This window comes from Corticium candelabrum, chromosome 11, assembly GCF_963422355.1.
Source record: "Corticium candelabrum chromosome 11, ooCorCand1.1, whole genome shotgun sequence".
NCBI lineage: Eukaryota > Metazoa > Porifera > Homoscleromorpha > Homosclerophorida > Plakinidae > Corticium > Corticium candelabrum.
The window spans coordinates 8,304,182-8,323,469 of NC_085095.1; the positions used below are offsets into that span (position 1 = coordinate 8,304,182).

The 19,288-nt window shown below is 40.6% G+C and overlaps 4 protein-coding genes across 6 annotated transcripts; 1 reads left to right on the plus strand and 3 right to left on the minus strand.

Moving 5' to 3' along the window:
- Positions 1-513: 513 nt before the first annotated feature.
- LOC134187320 (uncharacterized) lies at positions 514-2,636 on the minus strand. Its single transcript, XM_062655432.1, has 11 exons — positions 2,559-2,636; positions 2,453-2,501; positions 2,297-2,394; positions 2,155-2,235; positions 1,926-2,100; positions 1,824-1,855; positions 1,594-1,731; positions 1,306-1,521; positions 973-1,161; positions 743-910; positions 514-683 (listed from the first exon to the last, which is right to left on the minus strand). Exons 1-10 carry the CDS (start codon positions 2,634-2,636, stop codon positions 785-787), a joined length of 1,182 nt encoding a protein of 393 aa, XP_062511416.1. The 3' UTR covers positions 514-683; positions 743-784.
- Positions 2,637-5,526: 2,890 nt separating this feature from the next.
- Positions 5,527-6,528, minus strand: LOC134186859 (dynein light chain Tctex-type 1-like). The gene is made up of 5 exons (XM_062654931.1): positions 6,436-6,528; positions 6,339-6,380; positions 6,141-6,264; positions 6,001-6,078; positions 5,527-5,941 (listed from the first exon to the last, which is right to left on the minus strand). The coding sequence occupies exons 1-5, from the start codon at positions 6,460-6,462 to the stop codon at positions 5,871-5,873; spliced, it is 342 nt and encodes a 113-aa protein (XP_062510915.1). The 5' UTR covers positions 6,463-6,528; the 3' UTR covers positions 5,527-5,870.
- An 862-nt stretch (positions 6,529-7,390) lies between these two features.
- Positions 7,391-9,942, minus strand: LOC134186525 (pre-mRNA-splicing regulator WTAP-like). 2 transcript variants are annotated; one of them, XM_062654513.1, is made up of 7 exons: positions 9,811-9,942; positions 9,698-9,750; positions 9,523-9,578; positions 9,276-9,465; positions 8,519-8,697; positions 8,298-8,452; positions 7,391-7,832 (listed from the first exon to the last, which is right to left on the minus strand). In XM_062654513.1, exons 1-7 carry the CDS (start codon positions 9,827-9,829, stop codon positions 7,492-7,494), a joined length of 993 nt encoding a protein of 330 aa, XP_062510497.1. In that variant the 5' UTR covers positions 9,830-9,942; the 3' UTR covers positions 7,391-7,491. The 2 variants fall into 2 exon arrangements, with proteins under 2 accessions (XP_062510497.1, XP_062510498.1); XM_062654514.1 differs by having other exon boundaries at positions 9,698-9,747; positions 9,811-9,935.
- Positions 9,943-10,322: 380 nt separating this feature from the next.
- LOC134186296 (sperm-associated antigen 17-like) lies at positions 10,323-19,284 on the plus strand. 2 transcript variants are annotated; one of them, XM_062654223.1, is made up of 9 exons: positions 10,323-10,451; positions 10,518-10,658; positions 10,726-11,131; positions 11,610-11,944; positions 12,887-15,503; positions 15,558-17,569; positions 17,679-17,939; positions 18,002-18,146; positions 19,049-19,284. In XM_062654223.1, exons 1-9 carry the CDS (start codon positions 10,368-10,370, stop codon positions 19,201-19,203), a joined length of 6,156 nt encoding a protein of 2,051 aa, XP_062510207.1. In that variant the 5' UTR covers positions 10,323-10,367; the 3' UTR covers positions 19,204-19,284. The 2 variants fall into 2 exon arrangements, with proteins under 2 accessions (XP_062510207.1, XP_062510206.1); XM_062654222.1 differs by having other exon boundaries at positions 12,887-17,569.
- Positions 19,285-19,288: the final 4 nt, after the last annotated feature.

Sequence of the window (19,288 nt, forward strand, 5' to 3'; positions counted from 1 at the left end):
CTATTGGTCCGTAAATTATAATAATTATGGCAGCAGCACACATGTACTCACACACACACACACACACACCACACCTTGAACCCGCCCATCGTAAAAGTGATGATGGCGGTGTCCTTGAGCATAGAGCCCTGGTAATGTAGGTTTCTTATTGGACCTACGGCTAAAGTTATCAACCGCTACTACGTATCTTGTGGAGTAGTCCAGATTGTTGCGGCGGTGAACTTAATTTCGACACACACACACACACACACACACACACACACACACACACACACACACACACACACACACACACACACACACACACACACACACACACACACACACAACGTCCTATAAATCAGTCTGTTCACATGGTCAAACAGAAATTACGTCGATCGTATATTATTTGGAGTCTAGTCTTTTGATAACAACGAGGCATCAGGGTCGTTGTTTTAGAGCAGCTAGGAGACCTATAGCTACCGAATCTCATCTTGATCTTTTTAGGACCAACTAACACTCTGAGCCACAAGGATGCTTCACCTCCTAGAGATTGCTTTCTACGGACTGTATTAAAGTCTATAGCGTTTGTGGTATGCATGCAGAAGTATTGCCATAGTCTAATGCGGCCAGTGGGGTACCAAAGCTAGCACTATAACACTAAGAAAGCAAACGAGTAACACGATCTTCAGCAAGTCATGGACCTATATCAAAATTGCAGATACTTTACGTAAAGACCCGTGTTTCCTAGTAAACAACTTACGTTTTTACAGGATTTCCTTTTCATGCCAAGTATAACATCTACCTAGTCGATGTCTTGATTACTCAACAAACTGTGTTGACTGTCTTGTAGTTTCGCTCGTTGTTTGATACACTGAACAAGTAAGAAGATCCATGATCCTAGAAGCGTAGCAGCTACCAAACTCAAAGTCTGAAAAACATGAACTATTCAGTGATAACTATTTCGTTTCCAGTTCACATTAATTTACTAACTATGACTGCAGCCGCATCTCCAGTCGAGCGCATGTAGTAGCCAGCCACCCACATGTCATTTGTTAGACTAACCGGCTCACTACACCAGTGCCTGACGTAACTCCATTCCGGCTCTGTTGTCATCCATCCATCGTGACACTTGCATTCATTACCAACACGAGTACCGTGATTGCATTCCAACTGTAAGTCCTACAAGAAATTGCCATCGTTATATAAGCTGCAGGCCTAAAAAAAGTAGGGCATGGTGTCTAAATAAATATATAGCTAATTCTAAGCCGCAATCATCTCTTGCACTAGATTTCCATGACTATCTGCATGCGTACACGTTTATACCTCGTTATCTACGTTGCTGTTCTCGTCCTTGCTCTCCTCTTGTCGCTGTGTGTGGTGCAAAAACTCTTTTGTGGAAAATTGGCGAAACGAAGTGGAATTCATCTCTGTTCCGTTGTTCGCTGATTGATCTGGCAGCATCTCGGTTCTAATTGCTACTGTACCGTTTTCATTTGGCATTTCCAAACTGTTGCATTCATTTGTTTCTGGATCATAGTACTATATATATGGAACGATATATTGTACTGTACAGGCCGTCGTCTTTGCTAGGTATAACAGACATATACTCACAGCAATCAGTGTTCCTTCCGGACTACGTGTATTACACTTGACGACAGGTTCGCATTTCTTGGTCAAATTATTGTAGTAGTTACGCTTTCCCTTGTATTTTAAGACGCAGTCAGCTGGTTGACAGTACCATTGTGGATCCTAGAAGCGGCGTTCGAAATCACGTTCACAAAAACACAACTCTATAGATGTCTAACTCAATTAATAGCTGCATGCGATCGCGCTATAGATACCTCGTCTACTCCATCGCACTTCATGACGGCATCTACAACAAGGTTCGGACATAAAATACAGCTTTCAAACGATATATTAAAGCTACTGAGTTGCTGTACTACTTTTTGCTACGCTCGCACTTCGCCGTTGTCTTCGATTGTCACCTTCAAGGCCTTCGACCGCGATTCTCTCGGCAGGCCAAGGACTAGTGCTGAAGTCCACACGAACTTTTTGCTTGTTACGACCGTCTTCCAAGTCATAGTTAAACTCACAATGACCAACTCGATCATGAACATACTATTTCTAAAAATTAGGTGTTTTCATTTCCGTACTTCGACGTTGTAAACTCACATAGCTATGGAATCGAAATACAACTGTTTCAGGAGAGTACGGTCTCAACTGAATGGTATGTCGGTCAGCCAGCTGCATAATCTTTTACATAACACTATTGGTACGGAGTCAGTATACAGTGTGTCATTTAGACTTTTTTTACATCACAATCGACGTCGTCCTTTGTAATGACCAAGCAGCATCTTGTAAATTCCACGAGGGCACTATTGTGAACTGGTCCAGTGTTATAGAAATTGAAGTCTAAAATTGTCAGATCTAACAAGTCAATAAGTCTCTACGTACCCACAAACGTTCTTACAGAAAGTCAATACGGTATCGTAATTTTCGACAGGATAGATGCCATAGTCCTACCGATAAATCATCATTTACACACAAATTTAAAAGTAGTCTATTTAAACAAAAACCCTGAGCACAATTGGACCGCAGTCGACCGACTGTAGCCGTGTGATGAGCAGAATACAGACAGCCAACGTAAACATCATTCAAATGTACAAAGCAAAGTGACGTAACAATTAAAGCTTGCATGTCTACGGTCAAATACACACGTCGTCGCTCTAGCCAAGACAGGAAGTGCAACCGAATGTATGGTTGTTTGTGTGCACGGCTTCCTAAAATACCAGAGAAGAGGTGAGCGTATCTGTCTGCTTGGACGGCATGTTGCAGGCAGCCGTGTCTACAAAAAGACTATCAATTTTGGAAGCCTTCTGGCAAGTGGTCACTGTTTCTATCACTGTGCCCATCGTCACTGACCACAAGGACTTCCTAAATTAAGACAATCTCAGAACAATTGTGTAAAAAGTCAGGTGCTAGTGTTCCAAAGCTCCTGTTGTCATGTACATCCATGAATTCGAAAATCCAACATAATTATTGAATACATTAAACTTTAGTAAGAATACAATGTTCTTGAACAACTAACATGTCTATATCTATACTCTACAAATTATGATGCATGTCATTGCATACTTTGTTGATCGAATATAAAAGTTGAAAATGTTGTAAGAGACCATTGTTGCTCCCCAAATCTACTCAACATTACTTGTTGCAATTATGACAACCATCCTAAGTCCTCTCTCATGCACACACACAAGCACACACACACACACACACACACACACACACACACACACACACACACACACACACACACACACACACAATGGGGTTCAAACAGTCTGTTGAGTGCATCCCAGCAATTGTTGTACTACCAATTCTACAGGCCACCACATAGCACAAGCACATTCTTACATCCACACTCCACACTCAAATGATGTAAAACTAGCTCATTGGTGACGTCTTGCTAAATTGACTACATATATATATCCCAGTATCATGGCATGATTTACTTCCACACCAAATTAACAAAAACTGATTGCTGTTTGCCATTGAACAATTAACACCAATTGTCACTGTGCAACTGTTCTGTTCAACATCATCGTACCTATGCTTGATGAAATTAAAAGTAGCAACAGTTCGTTTCATCCATGGCATTTATTACGCAGCCATGTACCAGTATTAACAGAATGCTCTGGATTTGATTATTATCTCCGCTAGGAGGTATATGTTTTCATGGGTGTCTGTTTGTTTGTTTATGGACAGGATTACTCAAGAGTGTGTGGATGTATTTTGATGAAATTTGACGGGATGATAGAACTTTGATAGAGAAACAATTGGTTACTTCTTGAAATCAATCTGAATCAGGGTCTCTTTCGAAAGCTCGTCTCTAATTAGAACTTTTTGAAGAGAAAAGTGAGATGACTTCCGATTCACTCCTGCACACCCATACCAGTGAACGTGTCGTCTTTCGTCACGGTGCTCCTCTTGAATATGACTGCTGTGACGTACTGTGAATGATAAGTGAGTTGTGGCACCTCACGGTAAATCAAGATCAATTGCTAGTGAGCTAGCACAAGTTCGAATGACTTGTGGTAACTCATGGTGTCTTGATCGGAGAGTACCAGTGGTCTCAGCAAATCGCATAAGATCAGCTTGTTTTTGTTTGTTTGTAGTGAGCAAGATTACTCAAAACGTGTGGATGGATTTTGATAAAATTGGCGGGATGATAGAATCTTGATAGAGAAACAATTAATTAGTGCTGGGGGTTAATCCAATGTCATTTAACAAAAGCCTTTCAATAATTGCCATGGAAACAATTATTAAGCTAAATTCAGTTAAGGATTGACCTGTTTTCACCTGCACTAAGGCAGTTATAAACCTTATTCGATTCTGGGACTTTTATGTTTATTGCCCATGTGACTGACTGGCAACGCATTCGAGTGGCATGTCTGTAAATGTCTGCTGCATGTAAATGGTTGCTGTTGTAAAGTTATGTGTGGGCACTGCACCTGTATGGCAGCCACTTTTACCAGATCAGTTGTGTTGGGAGGTCTTGACGAGCTCGTTTACGGCGAGTGTACACTTCAAATTCTTTCCTGATGCTTTTTAACATCACTGGCAGTGTGGGAAGACAGATGGGACGTAATCTGGTAAAAGCGGGTCATCCGACTTCTTTCCTGACACGAAATGAAGAGAACAGACGTTACAGAGTCAATTGTGCTCACTTGGAGACGACTCCTATCGATTAACAGCTGCAATCCATTGACGCTGCCGGCAATCTAACTCAGCAGGAAAATGGTAAAAACTCAACGAAGTGCCTTGCTCCCATCTGCTATTACATTGAACTGCAGAACAACTTTCATTATTACGACTCAAAATGGTGTATAACCATGGTAACATCACAGTCACATGACCAAATGTCCCGTAACAATAAGGTCTACATTACAACCTAAATTGCTTTTCCAAGTGCTTCAGGTTTAATTAACTGTCATGTGACACTAGCATGCATGCGTGATGTGTAACCATGGCTGCTGACAATGTCGCTTTCATTATATCTTCCTACGTCATTATATTACTTTGTTGTAATGAAATAGCCTCAAAAGATGAAAGTGTCTTCAGATAAAGGAGAGAAATCAGCTACTACTGCATGTACCTAGATGCTGAATTTGGTGCCTCAGAAAACCAACTATTGCTCTGACTTGGCAACAGAACAGATCATGTATCACAGCAATCATCTTTCCAGGAATACTGTGCCATTGTAAAACTGGATTTGCCCAGATACCTTGCACATCCCAGATGTGCAAGTCCCTAGTAGAAACAGTCACCTTCTTGAATTGGCTTAGCTTATAAACTCATTTTAAGCTCTTTCTGCATGGCAGGTGTGTTACTTATCCAATACTTTCCATTAATTAATACAAACCTAGCTGCTATGCCAAAATTAGTTTAGCTGTGTCTGCAGCCCACAACAGTGCAAAAGGCTGCATGGTATGTTAATTAACATCAGGAAATGGATTAGCTCCAGCCAAACAGAAAGAAACAGCAAGTCAGTAAATGTTTGTCAATTACACAATGCATAACAAACTAAAACAGTCTAATTCCACTGCAGAGAAAAAAACTTCCTTACAGTACATATTACAGTTGCATAATTAAACCATGCGATTGTCTCTTGAACTCACACACCAGCCATAGTACCAAAGCTACAAGCAGTCATAAACACAGGAGAAGCGAAATAATGGAAGAGTCTCAATACGTTGCAAGTTCAATCAAGATAAATGTTAACTTCAACTAGCTAATAAAAGTACTGCTACATGTGCTAGCCTACGCCCTCAAGTTATTGGCATGGCTGATAATTCTCAGTGCAATCCAACGCTGAACAGCTCAATTTAAATTGCCAATCCAAACACACTTACAATACAATACATTGACTTGTTCTCCCATCTCACAGTACAGCTGCCTAAACATCAAGTCGCTGCATGTACAACGGTCTTCTCTCACTAAGAAAGACCTCCTTACCATCAGTTGCGCAGTCCCAAAAACAAGAGGAAGCTGTATGCAAGCCAGCTCCATTCTTTTGCATGATCACACAACTCACTAAAAGTACACAAAATTCCCTAAAAACAAGACTAAAGTGTAATGTGTTAATTAAAACAAACCAATGTATTTGAAAGGTTTGTTCATTTTTGTCAGTTGATTGAGGCACTGCTCAACGACACTAGACGTCCATTGGTTGACTTTGTTGTGGTGATACGAACTGCTCCCGATTACAGTTTCCACACCCTGGAGATTGGCGACCAATCAAAGCAACATACCAGAAAAACAGCCGATAGGATGGAAAACAATTATCTGCAAACCTCCTTGATGACAGCACTGACTTCGTCAACAACAAACGTAGTCTGAAAGAATTCAGGAAGAGCTAACGTACCCACACGATTGACTGATAGAACTTACATCTTCTCCAGTCTGGAACTCATCCATTACTAAGAAGTAGCGCCTTGCGTAGCAACGGCTCCTAAATTACGGTTGAGCATGCGCATCGATAAAGGCAGCTCGAGCTTCCAACTACTCATTTTAGCGCGTACCTCCAAACCAGTCTTTTTACACGTGTACGTACGATTTAGAGGCATGCTTCACGATATCACGATTTACGCTCTCACGGTCTATTTTCCCGGTCACTCTAGCGTGAAACTGAGTGAACTGTTTTGTACATGTAGCTTTTTGTACATGCACGTGTACGCTCTTCAAAATTAAATTAAATTAAATAGTATAGGTTGAGTGATTGAGTGTATGTATGTTAGTTGCGTTATGTGTCTGATACATGTACGCGTACGCGTGTTGTCTAGATGTGTCCATGAGGAAACACCCAGATGTGGTGTAGAGTCTAGATGTGGTGCCAGGCCCGGATCGAGGAATTTTTGAAAGACGGGGTTGACCTGGTAGCAGTTATTTATAGCATTGCTAATTTTCTCTTTTCTAATGAAATTATATGAAATTATTGAACCACACTTATTGGAAAAGAGGGGTTCAACCCCCTAAACCCCCATTATTTGTACACGTAAATCCTAGTAGGGGCTCTTGGCCCTGGTTAGTTTATTTTAGACATTTTTTTATCTGTTGTGATGGCAATATCTCTCAAATATATATGAATGAATGAATGAATGAATGAATGAATGAATGAATGGTACTATATAGTAGTTGCAGTGCCGTTTTTACATCTTTAGTAGCTCTGGAACGTTGAATTCACCACTGAAATGTCTGGAAGTTCAAGGCGGTGGAGAACCTCATACACAGGCTCCCATGTCTCCAGGTCATTTTCTTCCTCCTCACTTCCTCCGCTATTTTAATTTGGTCAGAGGAAAACTAATCACACTAATCCATGGAACAAGACAGAAACGCAGAACTTCCCAAAACACATTGCCACTATTATATTTTTGTATCACAGCCACAGCATATCAGATGTACATTTACAATTGTTGTCTCTACTGATGAACAGTTCCCTACAAACTGCTAGCCTTCTAGCATCAAGCTACTAGTCCTACTTTCTGTATCTCCGTTTTCATTCACAACAGTCTGACTTTTACTTACTACTAGTGACTCATTATCTACACCACCATCATCACAATTCCTCTCATCCACTACAATAGATTGCACACCATTTCCGGTGCCACCTATTCTAACATCTTCTGCTTTCACGGGTGGTAAGAACTTTACTGTTGCGGTAAAAGGACTGTCAGTACCCTGATTCTGTAATTGTAGATGAGCAACATGAAGTTGCTCCTGAAGAGTCAGTATTGTCGCCTGCATTGCCTCCACTTCTTCATCAGTGTGAAGAACAAACTCTGTTAGTTCTAGAACAGAAACAAAGCACTAAGAAAAAAAGTAGAGTGTATCTAAGCATTTGTAGCCAAATACACAATGATATAGAAAGATAATATGACAAATAAAAATTAGCACAAGTAGCAAGATAAACAACAAAACAAAATTGCTTCTTTAGAAGGTAGGCATCTGTAAGCTTACATGTATAGCCAAAGCAACTATTTTGAGGTCTTACTCACAATAGGCCGTACACTGTGTTGTTCGACTGATCTATTTTAAAACTAAATATAGCTCCTGGCAGTTGCAATATAGACTGCATACAAAATATTCTAAATTTACAGTTTGAAGTGGTGTGTGTGCACGTGCTTGTGTGCAAGTTATCATTGAATTCAGGAGAAAGGCCTTGACCATTATTTCTCCATGTAACAATTTGTTTTTCGTATTGCAAGTTATTCACATGAAATTAGACACACGAAAATGCAACAAGCACAGCATACCAGTCTGTGTTGTCTTCAGTTCATCTGTGTACTTCTTCTGCAATGACAATTCACTTTCAAGTTGTCCGATGCGACCTTGAGACATCTGCATTCCTAATTCTTGATTCTCCTGAATCAAAGACCTACATTTGGCCATTAATTTCTTTCCAGTAACACTAGAAAGCAATGACACTCATTTATTAAGTCAAGAAGTAACACAGTGTAAAGATAATATGAAACACCTGTCAGGAGTAAATTTCCAAGCACTTAGATCATCCTGTGCCTGTTCCAATTTACCCTTCAACTGACCTAGATCTGTTTGCAGCTTTTGAAAAAGAATGTTGACAGATGGATCCAAAAGCATCGATTGCAACTGAGCAGTAACTGACATCTGATTATGTTTCAATTCATGAATCTGTGACTTAATCAGAAAAAGCAAATAAGTATAACACAACACAAAAACAACTGCATAATGTCAAGAAAGTAAAGCTGAAAAACAAAGATTTCTCATTCTTGTGACAAAGTTCCTAATATTCAAAATGCAGTTCAAATTTACAGTGATGAAGGTTTAGTACATCTTTTTTTTTGTTATCAGTTATATTTATTTGTTATCTGATATATAGATTTTGTTTCATTCCTGAGTAGTTAGCAATAAATGTCCTCCAGAGTCTACTCATAACTTCCTCTCACCAGACAACTGATGAGTTATCCTGCCAAAACCATCATAATTGGAAACTGATTATGACTCAATAGCAAGTGATAAGCAATACTTCTTGCAAAGGTAAGTTCATTACATGCATTACTTTTAATTAAAAATGCTGTGATCTAACATGCACAATACAACAAGAAATGTCTTCATGCAAGCCTTCTAGTACAATAAACATTCTGTACAAAACTCTTTACCATCTAGCATTACCAGCAATAAATTGTATACCAAAGTAATGTTTGTCACACAGAAATCTTCATAAACGTGACTCTACTGTGTCTACAAATAGTTACCATCAGGTCCTGCATTTCATGTTCCTTAGTTGCCAATCTCATAACGAGCACATTTTCTCTTCTAGTCGACTCCTGTTGCTGAAGTTGCAATTTAGCCTCTGACTCACGCAGTCCTACTAGCTCTTCGTCACTACTACGTTTCGTTTTCTGCTCCTCCAACCAATCAATATACAGTTCCTGTTGCTGCCAACTGCATTTCAATTAGTATTAAGAACATCAAAATCTTTATTTTACTATAGATAATAACCTTGCAATAACGTCTTCCTTGGACATCTGTTGCAACTGCTCATTACCGAGCCTTGTCTAGAAAAAGGTGACTGCGTGAGATGAAGTTCAAATATTTCACGCTCTCGTCAATTTAGACTAGCATGTACCATGCACATCACCAACAGAAAGTCCATGCTAATGAAACAGTTTCTTACACGCTTGGGCGGATTTTGAACAACGTCAGACACGCTTTCATCTTGCTGAACTGCTGCAGATATAGAGGCAAATCCGAGCAACGACAAAAGGGGCGCCACATAAAAAAATTTACCCTTTAAAACGTGATCCATGACAAAAGAATGAAATGAAGACTGCTTTGTTAGAAATCAGCAGTTGTCAGACATAATTACAGGCGTGCTATGATCCCATGCTCTTGCTGTGACATTGTGGCCCGGATTCTCTACCCACCCACCTTAATTAAGTTAATGTGGACATTGTGGCCCGGATTCTCTACCTCACCCACTTTCGAGTAACGGATTTGATGTGTACATGCACTTCTGACGTCATCAACTCAACGTTGGCTTCGTCACCGCAGGAAGTCACAAAGGAAATAGTGTGCTCTAGCTACTCTTTCTGAACACGAAAAACGTCTAGATAGTGATAGGGTTTGAACAGGAGCATCTAGAGAGAGAAGATCTCTCTTTATATGCTCCTGGTTTGAAGTAAGTAATATGCAACCAACAAATCTACTCAGCAGTAGAGAACTAAACTTGTTTTATTGTTTCAATCACTTATAATAAATATCAACTTTGGTGAACTAGACGCGTGCGCAGTAGACGTGGATACGACCGTGGTAACGGCTAAACTGAAGCGAAGCACCAAAGGCAGATGTCAAAGGTAAAGAGAACAAAAAGCACATCGGCTGGTACAGCAAGATGGGACGCCGGTCTCGTAGCAGAGCCTCTCGCTGACGTGAGCCGTTTCGATCAACATTTTGCCACATATTTTGTTCTTGACTGATTACTGTCGACATTTCAGGAAGACTGGGACTTGTTTGTTGCTTTTCTGATACCAGAAAACCCTTCTGAAGTAGTACACCTGGCTGCGCTCACAGAATGTGTGTCAACCAAACGACGAAAACGTTTTGTTGCCATTTCTCGAGAAGACCTTATCAAATCTGTACGTTTACTGCATTTTCATATTAAATGAACGTATGCTTCTCAAGAATTCTGCTGTCGTACTACAGGTGAAAGATGAAGGAAAAAGTACTGCTGGTGGAGGAAAGAAAGGGAAAGGAGCTGCAACTGCCCCACCGTTTTCTGAAGTTTGCGAACACATACGGCAGGCGCTGGCATCTCCCGCTGGACTAACGCCTGATCTAGACGCTCGGTTGATCAAATACTATTTATTGAAGAAGAAAAGAGAACATTTGACGAAGAAAGAAGCAGAAAGAAAAGCGAAAGATGAATCATCTGCTCCCAAGTCTGGAAGGGAGAGCTCGAAGGGCACAAAGAGTGTGGCCGCAAAGGGAGCAAAAGGATCACCGAAGAAAGGAGTCGCTGAGGCAAAAGAAAGTGATGTTCCAATGCCAACAAAAGCTGAGAGCAAGATGAAGAAACGAGGAGAGGGAGAAGATTTGTTTACATCTATTGGTGAGTCTAGAGAAAGTCAGTATGGAAGCTGAGGGGCGGTCCTAGGACGTACAAAACTCAACTGGCATAGCTGTGTTATAACCACGCCCCTCATGCTTCTATAGCACCCTAACAATACAATAACCTATACTTATAGCAGTATTGCTAATACCGTCTATCCAGTTATTTGTGCGATTTCTGGGGATTTGGCCAGTTTTATCATGTGTGGAGTTTAAATTGTGCGATGCACTAGCTTATATATACTTGTACATGTGCCAACAATAAACTTTAGCAACACATGCCCTTCAAAGGTAAAGAGCTATACTGTAGTAATGTTCCTGCTGCTTATAAATAGGCATGGTAAGTGGGCGTAATGAGTGGAGCGATAAATTTTTGTGCATTCGGCAAATAACTGCACAAATAAATCTATTGCACAAATAACCGGTTATATGGTACTTAGTGTTACTATTTTAGTGTAGTTAATGTGTCTGTTTATTAGATGATGAACCAGAGGATGGTCCTGACACATATTTCATTTTTCATGGTTTTATCCATGCTGCTGTGTTTAGTCAGATTGCAGAAATTGGTATTCCTATTAATGCCATTGTGAAAGTTAAGTCACCGTACGGACCAGCGTCATCTCCACTCAATGAAAATGAAGAATGTGAAGCTGACACAGACGACTGGAATGCATTAACTGAAGCACTCAAGATGTTCTGGCAAGAGATAAAGAGAGCTGCAAAGGATTGTCCATTTGGTCACGTATTTAGAGATATTGCATGGGTTGAGCTTTTATCAGCTGCACAAACAGTGCCCGACAAACCTGAAGAGAAGGTGAGTGTTAAGATGTATCCTATTCTAGTGGTAATAACCGTATGTAGATATACTCTAAATCACTAGTAGTAGCTTACATTTGGTGCAGCATCTAAATTTCAGTGAAAATGTGTCTTGACCTCTTGGTACGTGTTACCATATAGATTCAGTAGACATCATCAGCACAGCTTTACACAACCTGTGGGCCGGGTATGGACTTGTCACAACATAAGATACCATGATTGTGAGTTGTCGAGTTGTCAAATCTTCAAATATTGTAGTTAAGTAGTGCAATTGAGAGTTTTGAGATGCGGAGATAAGAGTCGTGGTAAAGTCCACAGATGCAGATCTGTAAGCGGAAGTGCATGTGCACCATGTCATAGCATATGGTATCTTGTTAGAAGTTCACTTATGTTATTCTAAATTTGGCATGCACTGCTCATACTGTAGACACTTAAAAATGAAGTGATGCCAGAGTATGCATCATAACTGATTTAATTACAGTAAATATATACACAGGACTCTAATACATGGGGTTAATTGTTGAGTTGTACGTATTTGACTGAACTACTAGTAGATGAGTGGCAGCTGCTTTCTGTTGGTCTGTTTTGTCAGTACATGGTGATACAGTGAGTGTACTTTATACTGTCTGCAAGATAGACTAGCAAAAGAAGTACAGTAGGATCTCAGAAACACAACCTTGTCAAGCATGTTTGTAGCTTTTCAATTGGCACAAGAGTGAAATAGCCACACTGGTACTAGATTCCATGTTTTGCAGCATGTGTACGTCCTACATGAGACAACAAGAGATATGTTACTTTCACTGAGCTACCGTGTACTTTAAAAGTACTGAATTTCCAAAGCTACTACCCGTTTCTAAATGCATGATACTACGTTAGACATGTATATATGCTACACTGCACTTCAACATTTGATGGTTGTAATGTTACTGCTGTTGTATAGGCTGATCTTGCAGAGTCTCTTTTTGATCTTCTTGCTGATTGTATTTACAAGCTGTTGGATAAGCACAAGCAATACAAGTTGTACCTACAGACACTTGTTGTTATCAATTTATCAAGTCAATCATCCATGACAGATGGGCATGACTTGAGTGTTATGAATGAAAATGAACTAATGCATGACGCAAAGGATGTGGATACTAGACTCTACAGCCATCAGATGGATGCATTGCCAATAGACAGTGTGACTGTCCCTCTAATGATGAATTCTGTGTTAGAACAGGTGGTTGCTATTGCTGACAATGGATGCTCTGATGATGTCAAGTTATCTCAGGATCATAACTCATTGCCTACAATACTTGACTCGTCAATAATGAAACTGGCTCTTCCAAATGAAGAGAAAAGGCAATTGCTTAACGACAAGGAGCAAATGTGTTTCTCTAAGAAACAGAAAGGAACAAAAATATTGAGACATCATGACACATCAACTTTGAAGACTCGTCATCTCGAGGAACTTATTGATATTGATGCCTTTTCTATTGACTCTCGGATGTTGCAGTTACTGCCTTACTATCATTTAAGAGACTTTAGCCTGTTTGATGCTGAACAAAACAAGAGATATAAAGCTAGCAGGGTAGCTAGAGCACATGAACTGAGGCATATCATGTCTGCTTATGGAGTTGAAGGAACACTACTTGATCGTGCTTTGAAACAATTTATATTTGAAAGCATGCCATTAAAAGGAACGGGTATTGTCCCATCTAGTTTGTTTAAATCAACTTTGAATACTTGCCTTCTTTGGGATGATCCGTACCCAGTGAGTGTTCTCCCAGTAACAGACATTGAAGAACTAGAAACAGTTCACCTTGAAAACCTTCAACTGAGACAACTAGATGAGTGGTGTTATCACGAATATCTTGAACCAAGTGTCATGCTTCAAGTTTTACACGAGGCTCACTCCAAACGTCTGCATATTGACAGTTATTACCACAAAGCAGGTAACTCTCTTCTCTTAGCTATTCACAATCCTTGTGATGGCCAAGAAAACCACTTTACATGGAGCAACTGGATTCATTCACAAGTTGGATTTAGTAATTATCTTCAGTATGTTTCATCTGTTGTTGGTCCAACAGTTGATGCTGCATGGGCATCAGCTGAAGCAGAAGCTGAGAAAAAAACTAAAGTTGAAGCAGAGAGGAGGAAGAGGGAAGAGGCAGAAGCACAGAATAGACTGCAAGAGGAAGAACAAGAAGACAAGAAGAAACCAAAAGAGAAAAAGGGAGGCGAGTCACCAGATGATTCTGCTCAATGTAAAGCCAGTAGATCATCTAAAGAAGCCAGGAGTGGGTCACAATCTACTGCATCTTCACGTGCATCGACTCGTAAAGGCAAGGAAAAGGACAAGCCAACATCAGGATCTAAAATGAGGACTTCAGTGGCTATGTCAACTCACATCGATACACAAGTGACAAATCAGGCATCTGCAAAGCCAGAGATACCTAAGCTCTTTCTGTCATATCCTATTGGTGATCGCGTTGTTAGAGTGAATGGCAGTATGTCTCATATGTTCCCTGCAGATGGTGCGTTGATTACTGTAAAATGTCAAGCATTCATTGATGGCTACAAGAATCAAGTTGTGGCAGTAGAAAAAGATAACTGTATAGTCATGATGCATGTAAGACAAGGTCCTGGAGACAACAATGCATTAGATGATGCCAAAGAGAATGAAGGTCAGAGGAATGATGCATTTGAAGAAGCAGTCAAATGTAGTGAGAAACAGCTACAGCAACAGTCACCAAAGTTTTTGTCTTGCGTAATTCACTATGATGATGGTTTTCTGGCATCCATCAGCAAACTAGGTCCTGAAGGTCATCTTCCTAAACGGGAGCTTGTTCAGGTTTCTAATCAGTTGGAATCTAAACTGAGTGAAGACATAGGATCAAAGCCACCTACACCACCTCAGCAGGTGCGATCTCCATCTGTACAAAAAGTTGGAAAAAAGAAGGATGCAGCTGCTGAGCAGGCCTTGATTGAACAACAGAAATTGCAGGAAGAGGAAGCCGAAAGACAGAGACAAGCTGAAATAGAGAGGAAAAAGCAAGAAGAACTAGACTTGGCATTGCGGCCAACATACCAGCAGCTCTTTGTGTCCTCTCCTGACGGCTTACATCTTCATTACTGTAGTGTTCATGAAGGCAAACTTGAAGATTTCAATGAGAAATCGCATCTGGAAGGGGGGCGGGTAGTGGTAAGACAGAGCTACCCAACAAAATCTTGGAACACCCAGTTATGTCAAAACACTCAACTGAAAACAGCCATGGAAGAAATATCACGATCTATTACAGCGGATGGGGTGGTAATTAGATTTTTACAAAATGGCTCCACAGTTGTGTTGTATCCAGATGGAGCTGTTAGTGTGAGTTATGCTGATGCTGTGGCTGGCATTCTCCCTACGAGTCCAACAGAAGTCCAGGAGGAACATGAGAGAGCATCTTCTGCTGTGCGACGAGTAAAATTTGGTGACTTTGAACATACAGTACAAGAAACAACAGGAAAGCATGACAGAAAGGATGGTTGGATGTCCACAAGTGCAGTTGGTGAATGTCGCCTTCATAGCAATGGTCAGAGTTTGTCACAACGTAGTGTGTTGTCATTCACTGCTTCTGATCCTGCAGCAAAGGAAGTCATGTTGAGTCGTGGTGATGGAGTTAGTGTTGTGCACAAACCAGATTCAAGTTGTGTGGTCAATCATGCCGATGGCACTCGCATTACTACATTTTATGAGATGAAGGATAGTCCATCTACATTGTCTTGTGTGCCAACCAAAGGTGCTCTTTGTAAGTTTGTTCGTATTGAGTGTCCAGGGTTTTCAGCTGTCACATTCAATTGTCAAACACAAGAGTGTCAGACATCATTTGGAGAAGGAACTCAAGTTTCATGTACAAACAGAGGGGAATATCACATAAAAAGACCTGATGGTTCTATACTTGATATTGCTTATGATGGAGAAGTTTGCTACATTCCTAAAGGTGCTGGACATCAGGTGCCTGGTTGTGAAGACGTTGTTCTTGAGGGAGCCTATGTATTTAGCCCAACTGCTAATGAGACTTTGAAAACTATTGATTGTAATGGCAGTAAGTTCACTGTAATGCAGAATGGTGAGACAGACATACAGTCCACCAGGAACATCACTGGACAGGGAGGGCAGGTGCCTCGGCTTTTTGTTCTCAATCAGGATAGCAGTGCTGTTGAGCTTTTACGCCACTGTGATGTTGTTGAGTTTTTGGAAGCTGCAGAGGCCAATCAAAAAGCTATGGTTGTGAGAGAGAGACTGGAAGAAATTCCTGATGCTAAAGTTATTACAGTCTTGAAGCCAACACCACAAACTATTGCAGAAAAATGGTCCAGAGACTATGCGGAGGATGGGATTATTCCTAGAGGTCTAAGAGACAGAAACTTTTCTGATTTATCAGATAGACCAGAAGGTCAAGGTTTGAAAAGTTCTGACTCTATTCCTTTGCACAGATTAGGAACTAAAACAGGTGTTGAATTTACACAATCTTCAGCTTTAGAATACCGTCAGCTAATTGAGTACCAGCCTTTATCCACTGAAGAAAGATGCAGTGTTATGGAGGGATTTTGCTTATTCTTACGGTGGCGTGAACAGCAATATCAGCGAGCTGCAGCATTGCTGCTAGCAGATCAAAGAAGCAAAGCAGAAAAGGTTGCAGCTGTTGAGCTAGAGACTGAACTGCTTCCTCAAGACAAGACAATGCTACAAGACACAGTACTGGGAGTGGCTCAAAATGCATATCATAGTAGATCAGAAGAGGAGCTGACACAACACTATGAAGTGGCTGTCAACACAATTGATGAAACAGTAGCTGAATGTTCACCATCTGAAGTTGACAGAAAATTTTCTGCCAAGATGGAACAACATCAACAAGACATTGATAATGTGAAGGCAATGACAAGATCACTTCGAGAAAGGAATGTTCCTAACTACTTTAACATGGTTGAGGGAAAACGATTTCTTGAAGAAGTATTGAAAGAAGGGCCAAATATGAATATATTGGTGTCACAGTTGCCTGAGAACCAGGACCATTCTCAGAGAATAATACAGAGAGATGGATCAGTGTCAGAGATGGAGCTTGTTGGAGTACAATCCTCGCATTCTATTGCTTCAGATTCAGCTATTGACCCAGGACTTGGAGCAGTTTCTCATTCTCCTGAGAAAGCAACACCTAGTCCAATAGCAGAAGAAAGTCCTGCAGATGTGCTGTCTAGTCTTGCCCTTTCTCCTGTACGGCCCCTTAATCCAACACCAGCACAGGCATTTGGTGCTGTTGTGTTGAATGGAAGGAGCCCATGCAGTCAAACGTCATTGCATGCACTTGGAAATACAGATGACCTTCTTATCAAACAAACACCTGAGCTTGCAGCTGATGTAATTGAACAAGACACACCTACTAGATGGAATCAGACATACAGTGAACCTGGAGACTTGTCACATCGTGGATCTGCTAGCTTCTCAAAGCACCGACAGTCTACTGGTGGTGCAGAGCAGCTGCCTGCCATTAGTAATAGAGTTGCTTATGTAGATGTAACTGGGCAATTGAGAAAGCAAAAAGTGAAGAAACCATTATCATTACGAGGAGCTAAGCCTGGAGCGGTCACAAATGAGCAGGTTAGGTGTATTATGTATCTGCATGTTTGTTTGATATGTTGCTGTGACTGTAACTGACTATTAACATATAACATATTGGCCTTGTAGAATTCCATTTGTCTGCTTATAGTTTGTTGCAACTGAGAATTCAGTGCGGCGCAAAGTATCTACATCATCTGTTGCTGGTTTTTCCAAAAAAGGGATAGGACCAGTTTCCTGTCTTCGAGGCTTTGAACTCTTGCCACGAGAAGTCAATTTTGGTGTACTTCGAGAAGGATACACATATTCTCATTTATTAGTTATACGCAATGTTGGGATTGATACATGCCGTTTCAAACTTAAGCAGCCTCCTCCATCAACTGGATTGAAGGTTTTATACAGCCCATGCCCGGTTTGTAGCACTAATATCAATAGTTCTTACTTTTTGTAAAGAATTTTCGATTTTATTTTCAGGTGGCTGCAGGCATGAGCACTAAGTTGAACATTGAGATCTCTGCTGTTGCTGTGGGTGCTGTGGGCAACGATCGTTTTGGATATGTTCAACATGATTTGGAAATAACTTCGGAGACAAGCATTTTTCACCTCCCGATCAAAGCTGATATCCTTGCATTGCAATTGGAATAATTTGACAGTAGCTTGTAGTAAATTGAGCAGGCAGTCAGGCAGGCAGGCAAGCAGGCAGGCAGGCAAGCAGGCAGGCAGGCAAGCAGGCAGGCAGGCAGGCAGACAGGTACTGTATTGGAAAATGTAAAGGCAGCGTGATAGGAGCAAGCCTGTGAGCCCGTGTTGGGTAGCAGCACCTCTTGAGGTATGTGATGGGCGAAGACTTGACATTCTGAGGTGATGGATGTCAGTAATGTGGCTGCAGTTTGCTAATCAATATTTGCTGCTGCTGCTGCTCAAAACTAAAAGAGCTTTAGACTGCCAAAGCTGATGCAAACTCCTCTCCTCACGTTTTTATCAAAATAGTGGTCTAAAACTCGAAACAGGTTACTGGTATTGTGCTGTGTAAGGGTGCTAAGGTGGAAAAGTTGTTTCCTGAAAGGTCAAAGCTGAATGCTTATTATTGGACATTTGCCAATTAGCAGTTTACAGGTGTAATAATCATAAACTATGGCCAAAGTCAAGGACTTAGTTGACTTGGGGGAAGTTGAGAGTCTGCGACAAGCGCCTCAAGTGTCTGCACTAAAGAACACATTAATGTTGGGAATTGTGGCAATTTGGTTTTCCTTTGGACAGTCAATGGACAAGAAGATTATGTATTATTCATTAGATGCCTACTGTTTGATAAACTGACCAATTGGCAAGGTATGTGATGCTTTGTAGAGCAGATTGCCAGTACTATTAAATTACAAATTACAAAATTGTGGTCCAAATCTCAAAATGACTCAATATCAAGAACAGCAGGCAATCTAATAATGTATGAATATGAGTGTGAGCTTTTGTGCTTTCCTTTATATTGCGTATTCTGTAGTCAGTTTTTCTTTAACTTGTTTGCACTTGTAATTACAGCATCTGTCTATGATTCTCTCTCCAGTGATGAGAAGACCAGAAATTCACCTCATCCTCAAGTAAAACTGGTTTCAACTAAACCCTTATCAAGGGAGCCTCTTATCCACACCTTTAGACCTCACATAGCACTTGGTGGTCAATGAAGAAACATTTACAGCAAACACGGCAGTTTTGAGTTTTCTCATACAATTTCATATTCATTCATTTTTCCACTATTGCATGCATATA

Excerpts from the sequence above, each read along its gene's own strand:
- LOC134186525 (XM_062654513.1), bottom strand. Across the intron at positions 9,466-9,522 it reads AAGGAAGACGTTATTGCAAG|TTGGCAGCAACAGGAACTGT; the intron begins GTTATTATCTAT and ends ATTGAAATGCAG. Across the intron at positions 7,833-8,297 it reads ACTGAAGACAACACAGACTG|AACTAACAGAGTTTGTTCTT; the intron begins GTATGCTGTGCT and ends TTTCTGTTCTAG.
- LOC134186296 (XM_062654222.1), top strand. The coding sequence starts at position 10,368 with ATGTCAAAGGTAAAGAGAACAAAAAGCACATCGGCTGGTACAGCAAGA. Across the intron at positions 10,452-10,517 it reads TAGCAGAGCCTCTCGCTGAC|GAAGACTGGGACTTGTTTGT; the intron begins GTGAGCCGTTTC and ends TCGACATTTCAG. Across the intron at positions 11,132-11,609 it reads AGATTTGTTTACATCTATTG|ATGATGAACCAGAGGATGGT; the intron begins GTGAGTCTAGAG and ends TCTGTTTATTAG.
- LOC134186859 (XM_062654931.1), bottom strand. The coding sequence starts at position 6,462 with ATGGATGAGTTCCAGACTGGAGAAGAT. Across the intron at positions 6,381-6,435 it reads AGTTCCAGACTGGAGAAGAT|ACTACGTTTGTTGTTGACGA; the intron begins GTAAGTTCTATC and ends GAATTCTTTCAG. Across the intron at positions 6,079-6,140 it reads CAAACCTTTCAAATACATTG|TGAGTTGTGTGATCATGCAA; the intron begins GTTTGTTTTAAT and ends GTGTACTTTTAG.
- LOC134187320 (XM_062655432.1), bottom strand. The coding sequence starts at position 2,636 with ATGATGTTTACGTTGGCTGTCTGTATTCTGCTCATCACACGGCTACAG. Across the intron at positions 1,522-1,593 it reads CGGAAGGAACACTGATTGCT|TACTATGATCCAGAAACAAA; the intron begins GTGAGTATATGT and ends CCATATATATAG. Across the intron at positions 1,162-1,305 it reads ACAGCAACGTAGATAACGAG|GACTTACAGTTGGAATGCAA; the intron begins GTATAAACGTGT and ends AATTTCTTGTAG.